This window comes from Apodemus sylvaticus, chromosome 10, assembly GCF_947179515.1.
Source record: "Apodemus sylvaticus chromosome 10, mApoSyl1.1, whole genome shotgun sequence".
NCBI classification, from domain to species: Eukaryota; Metazoa; Chordata; class Mammalia; order Rodentia; family Muridae; genus Apodemus; species Apodemus sylvaticus.
In genome coordinates, this window is record NC_067481.1 from 49,982,783 (window position 1) to 49,989,701 (window position 6,919).

At 38.5% G+C, this 6,919-nt stretch overlaps 1 protein-coding gene across 1 annotated transcript; it reads left to right on the plus strand.

The window, feature by feature from the left end:
* The first annotated feature begins 2,193 nt into the window (after positions 1-2,193).
* On the plus strand, positions 2,194-3,135 carry LOC127694126 (olfactory receptor 1496-like). Its single transcript, XM_052195548.1, has one exon. The coding sequence runs from the start codon at positions 2,194-2,196 to the stop codon at positions 3,133-3,135; it is 942 nt and encodes a 313-aa protein (XP_052051508.1).
* The last annotated feature ends 3,784 nt before the right edge of the window (positions 3,136-6,919 follow it).

Consider the following 6,919-nt stretch of genomic DNA (forward strand, 5'->3'; position numbering starts at 1 on the left):
AAGGCATTTGTTACTTTTCCTGCATATAGTTCACAGTTGATGGAAGGATCGATTAAAAGAGAATCAAAGTAGTGATTGTTTGGTATATGCCTAGGTTGGTAGGGAACATGGCTGAATGTCTCACTTAGGATAAAGGGACAAAATACATTTAGTTGAGTATGTGATAAGCAATAAACCCGACAGGAGAGAGGATGAATGAGATGAAGGCAAAATAGAAAGGAGAAAGTAAGAGGCAAGAGAAGGGAGGAGATACTCCAAAACATAGGAAATACAGCACTGAATGGTGAGAGAAAAGCCTGTGGGACCCTGTGGGATGTATGACTGGCACCTGTGAGATTATGAGACACCTTTGTGTGCCTGATAGGAGCATTGCTTTTATCATCAGAATAACAGTAGTGATCTGAGAAGTGAATCAGAAAGACGTGAAGGAACTCCTCTGTTAGAAGGCCACAATATAAATGAATCATGATGAAGGAGAATGGTCAGAAGACTGCTTCTGTATTTCAGAAGGACAATATATGGTTCTTAAATATCAATATAATCTCACAGAAAGGAATGGATAAAACAGGATAATGGAGGAGAGACTCGATAATATATGATGGCAGTTTAATGTGAGGAAAAAGTGAATGGAATGATGTTCACATAGATCTGTCTTAAACCTGATTTTCTTTTGTTTATACTATGGTAGACTGGAGAGGGAGGAGAATGTGGAATTCTTTGGGAAGCAATACAGTAAAGACATGAATTTCACTTGGGGATTGTGTTTCTGATGCCTGTTATACATTCAATGTACAGAAGACGATTAGTTAAGAGTGGAGCAGAACACTGTATGTTGCAGAGACATGTAGGTCTGCATTTGAAATGGTAATATAACACACTGGAGCATTGAGATTTTCTTGAAATTTATATAAAACTAAGATAATAAAGCGTATACAAATTCTCTAGTAAATGCAATATATAAAATGACATAGAACAAATTACAGATGAACAAACCAGTTACCTAGGATGAGCAGGAAATAGGAGAGAAAAGCATTAGTATCTTAGAAATATCATAGAACTTTCTGGAAAACAATGAGAGATAGAAAATTGTAAAGGTTAAACTGAGAAAAACCATTAATGAGGTTCCTTTGTTGTTTGTTTTTATTTTACTGTCCTGAAGTAAATCTACCAGTGGTCATATAGTGGAACAGAGCTGGCCTGCTGAGAGCTATGGGCTATTTAATAATTTGTCTTAAAGGTCTTGTTAATAATTATTTTATTTTTTAGATTTGCTTAATATGTATGAGTGTTTTGGTCACATGTATACCTGTGTAGCACATGTATGCCTGGTGCCCTCAGTGCTCAGAAGAGGGTATTCTATTCACTGGAACTGGAGATATAGATGGTTTTGGGCTTGGGCTTGTATGTTGGGAATAAAACCATGGTCCTCTGTAAGAATAACATTGTATTCCTAACAGCTCAGCCATCTTGCCAGCCCCAATGATTATATATTTTAAACTTGTAGAGTTGTGAATCAGAATTACTCAAGTAGTTTTCTAAAGTACCAGAATACCAGCTTCCATAAGCTGCAGTGTTTCATCGCAGAAACATGCTGGACAGTGTGAACTGGTCACTGGTTGGTTATTGATTGCTACTGAGATTTTCATGGGTGAAAATTTATGTTAGACTATCAAAATGTATCTTTTTTAATTGGGTATTTTCTTTATTTACATTTCAAATGTTATCTTCTTTCCAGGTTTCCCCTGGAAACACCCTATCCTATTCCCCCTTCTAATGCTTCTATGAGGGTGATTTTCCACGCTCCCACCCATTCCCATCTCCCCTCCCTGGCATTATCCTACACTGAAGGCATCAGGCATTCACAGAAGCAAGGGTCTCACCTCCCATTGATGCCCAACAAGGCCATCCTCTGCTATATATGCAGCTGAAGCCATGAGTTCCTCCATGTGTACTTTTAAGCTGGTAGTTTAGTCCCCAGGAGCTCTGGGGAAACTGATTGGTTGATAATTGTTGTTCTTCCTATGGGCTTAAAAATGCCTTCAGCTCCTTCAGTAATGTGACAGACATTAGAATTTTTTACATTATAATCACTATGATGACTCATTGATTTTTATAGAATATATATCTTAGATATATATTTATTTTAAAACAAGGGATTCTGTTGTTTTCTCATTAGGATACTGGAGAAAAAGAATGATAATGAAAAACCAAACTGTCACCACCCAGTTCCTTCTCCTGGGCTTGCATATCCTGCCGGAGCACCAACACTTGTTCTATGCCTTGTTCCTGGTCATGTACCTCACCACCGTCCTAGGAAACCTCCTAATCATTGTCCTTGTTCAACTGGACTCCCATCTCCACACACCCATGTACTTGTTTCTCAGCAACTTGTCCTTCTCTGATCTCTGCTTTTCTTCTGTCACAATGCCCAAAATGCTGCAGAATATGCAGAGCCAGGACCCATCCATCCCCTATGGAGGCTGCCTGGCACAAACATACTTCTTCATGGTTTTTGGAGATATGGAGAGCTTCCTTCTTACGGCCATGGCCTATGACCGCTATGTGGCCATCTGCTTCCCTCTGCATTATTCCAGCATCATGAGCCTTAAGTTCTGTGCTTGTCTACTACTGCTATTGTGGATGCTTACAACATCCCATGCCATGATGCAAACCCTGCTTGCAGCAAGACTGTTTTTTTGTGAGAACAATGTGATCCTCAACTTTTTCTGTGACATATTTGCTCTCCTAAAGCTGGCCTGCTCAGACACTTATATTAATGATTTGATGATACTTATCATGGGAGGGCTCTTCATTATTATTCCATTCCTGCTCATTGTTATGTCCTATACAAGGATTATCGGATCCATTCTTAAGGTTCCATCAACCCAAGGTATCTACAAGGTTTTCTCCACCTGTGGCTCTCATCTGTCTGTAGTGTCACTGTTCTATGGGACAATTATTGGCCTCTACTTATGTCCATCAGCTAATAATTCCACTGTAAAGGAGACTGTCATGGCCATGATGTACACAGTGGTGACTCCCATGCTGAACCCCTTCATCTACAGCCTGAGGAACAGAGACATGAAGAGAGCCCTAATAAGAGTCATCTGTAGTAAGAAAATCTCTCTTCAATAGTAGTGCTTGGAATTTTACTTAACTTTATACAATAAATGTATTGGGATTAATATTTTATATCAGATATTGTACCTTATTACTGGATGTACAAGGAAGAGTATGCTAAATGACTATACAATACATAAAAGAGAAGAGTTTTAATGGAATAGTCAAAGTAAGAAAGATTGTATTTGATATCTGTCTACAGCTTCCTCTTTATCTCACATAAAGAACCCTGGAAATGCATAGTGGATGAGGTACTGCCTAATATGATCTCTGTTCCTCTTAATTACCTGTAAATTATTATTTTACCATGCCTTCCATGATTACTGATATTTCAGTTAAAATTATTTAAGTAATAGATTTATTACACTTAATATCAATGGAATGTCTCTACTTCCTATTTTCCTTCTAAGGCTTTCCCATATTTTGACATATTTTATTCTCTTAGTTCTTTTAATTCATTTCTAATTCATGTTAGCCTTTTTGACTAGTCTTGACTCTGACCTAAACTGGGAGAATTGTTTTGCATAGTCATATACACTTTTAATTTTTATTCTAATATTTGAAATTATTAAGCAGGCACCTTTCAATTTTATTTACTTCTCTATGATAAGGGAAAGAAGAAATCTAGAAGCTTGTAATTCCTCATGTGTGTTCATATTTTACTTTGTTTTCTTTTTGTTATTAGATATTTTCTTTATTTACATTTCAAATGTTATCCTGTTTCCTGATTTCCCCTCCAAATAACCCTATCCCATCCCCCCTCCCCGTATTCACCAACCCACTCACTCACTCTGCCCTGTCCTGGCAATCTTATTTTACTTTGTAAACCAACTATTTATAGTAGATGGCTTTGTTTACCTTGCTACAATCTCAAGGTAGAAGAGAAGATTCTATTGTACAGACTGAAGTATGTGAACTGCAATAACATTTCCATGCTAAATGGAGGGGGTATGGATGAGTGTGTATCAAATTCAACATGAATTCCACTCTTTTGTGTAATTTTTGTAAAATAGACATTTTCTTTATTTTTTAATTTTTTTAAATTTTCTATATCTTTGTTTACATTACAAATGCTTTCCCCTTTCCTGGTTCCCCCCTCCGCATAGATCTTATAAGCCCTCTTCCCTCCACACATTTCCCAATCACCCTCCTCCCATTTCTCTGTTCTGGTACTCCCCTACAATGCTGGATCAAGTCTTTTCAGATCCAGGGCCCTCTTCTTCCTTCTTTTTGGGTATCATTAGATATGCTAATTGTGTCTTGAGAATTCAGAGCTTCTGCCCTAATTAATATCCACTTCTCAGTGATTGCATTCCATGTGTATTCTTTTGTGATTGGGTTACCTCACTTAGGATGATATTTTCCAGTTCCAACCATTTGCCTAAGAATTTCATGAATTCATTGTTTTTAATTGCTGAGTAGTATTCCATTGTATAAATATACCACATTTTTTGTATGCATTCCTCCACTGAGGGACATCTGGGTTCTTTCCAGGCTTCTGCCTATTATAAATAAGGCTGCTATGAACATAGTGGAGCATGTGTCCTTAATGCATGCCAGGGAATCCTCTGGGTATATGCCCAGGAGAGGTATAGCAGGGTTCTCTGGAAGTGCCATGCCCAGTTTTCTCAGGAACTGCTAGACTGATTTCCAAAGTGATTGTACCATCTTGCAATCCCACCAGCAGTGGAGGAGTGTTCCTCTTTCTCCACATCCTTGCCAACACCTGCTATCTCCTGAGTTTTTAATCTTAGCCATTGTGACTGGTATGAGGTAAAATCTCAGGGTTGTTTTGATTTCCATTTCCCTAATGATTAATGACTTTGAACATTTCTTAAGGTGCTTCTCAGCCATCCAAAGTTCTTCAGGTGAAAATTCTTTGTTTAGCTCTGTACCCCATTTTTAATAGGGTTATTTGGTTCTCTGGGTTCTACCTTCTTGAGTTCTTTGTATATATTAGATATTAACCCTCTGTCGGATTTAGGATTGCTGAAGATCCTTTCCCAATCTGTTGGTTGGTGTTTTGTCCTTTTGACAGTGTCCTTTGCCTTATAGAAACTTTGTAGTTTTATGAGGTCCCATTTGTCAATTCTTGATTTTAGAGGATAAGCTATTGGTGTTCTGTTCAGGAACTTTTCCCCTGTGCCCATGTCCTCAAGGGTCTTCCCCAGTTTTTTTCTATTAGTTTCAGTGTGTCGGGTTTTATGTGGAGGTCCTTGATCCACTTGAAATTGAGCTTAGTACAAGGAGATAAGAATGGATCGATTTGCATTCTTCTACATGCTGACCTCCAGTTGAACCAGCACCATTTGTTGAAAAGGCTCTTTTTCCACTGGATGTTTTCAGCTCCTTTGTTGAAGATCAAGTGACAATAGGTGTGTGGGTTCATTTCTGGGTCTTCAATCCTATTCCATTGATCCACTTGCCTGTCACTGTACCAATATCGTGCAGTTTTTAACACTATTGCTCTGTATTAATGTTTGAGGTCTAGAATACTGATTTCCCAGAAGTTCTTTTACTGTTGAGAATAGATTTTAGCTATCCTGGGTTTTTTGTTATTCCAGATGAATTTGAGAATTGTTCTTTCTAGCTCTACATTAATCATTAGGGAAATGCAAATCAAAACAACCCTAAGACTTCACCTCACACCAGTCAGAATGGCTAAGGTCAAAAAATCAGGAGACAGCAGGTGTTGGCGAGGATGTGGAGAAAGAGGAACACTCCTCCATTGCTGGTGGGATTGCAAGATGGTGCAACCACTTTGGAAATCAGTCTGGCGGTTTCTCAGAAATCTGGGCATGACACTTCCGGAGGATCCATCTATACCTCTCCTGGGCATATACCCAGTGGATTCCCAGGAATGCAATAAGAACACATGTTCCACTATGTTCATAGCAGCCCTATTTGTAGTAGGCAGAAGCTGGAAAGAACCCAGGTGTCCCTCAATGGAGGAATGGATACAAAAAATGTGGTATATTTACACAATGGAGTACTATTCAGCCATTAGAAACAATGAGTTCATGAAATTCTTAGACAAGTGGATGGAGCTGGAGAACATCGTACTAAGTGAAGTAACCTAGTCTCAAAAGATCAATCATGGTATACCCTCACTGATAAGTGGATATTAGCCTAGAAACTTTGAATACCCAAGACATAATCCACATATTAAATGATGTCCAAGAAGAACAGAGGAGTGCCCCCTGGTTCTGGAAAGACTCAATGCAGCAGTATAGGGGAGTACCAGAACAGGAAAGTGGGAAGGGGTAGATGGGGAAACAGGGGAAGGGAAGAGGGCTTATGGGACTTTCGGGGAGTGGGGAGCCAGAAAAGTGGAAATCATTTGAAATTTAAATAAAGAATATATTGAATAAAAAACATGTGTAAATGGTTATCATATGAAGTTGCCTTCCTAATATTTATATTTTTATCCATAAATTTATGTTGCTCTTAACATGGGCAGAGAAACTTCTGGTTGTAGTGGATATTAGTTAATCCAGAGTCACATAACTGTTCAATTGCTGAGGATATATGACTATAATATACAGCCATATATGGGATCTTATCTGGAACATCCCTCAAGGGGACCATCCTCACGACTCAGGGAGAATCATGGAAGAAATGTAGAAAGATGCGAAGGACTCTATGAATCTGAAATCTGATGATGACAAAGCTCTTGCAAACATAAACTTACAGTGAGTGTAGTCACCTGAACAAAACTTGCATAGAACAAGTCAGTTGAAAGTTCCAGCTTGAACAATTCAAATGGCATTTGACATCCTACCCCTAGATGATGAGCTAA

Excerpts from the sequence above, each read along its gene's own strand:
- LOC127694126 (XM_052195548.1), top strand. The coding sequence starts at position 2,194 with ATGATAATGAAAAACCAAACTGTCACCACCCAGTTCCTTCTCCTGGGC.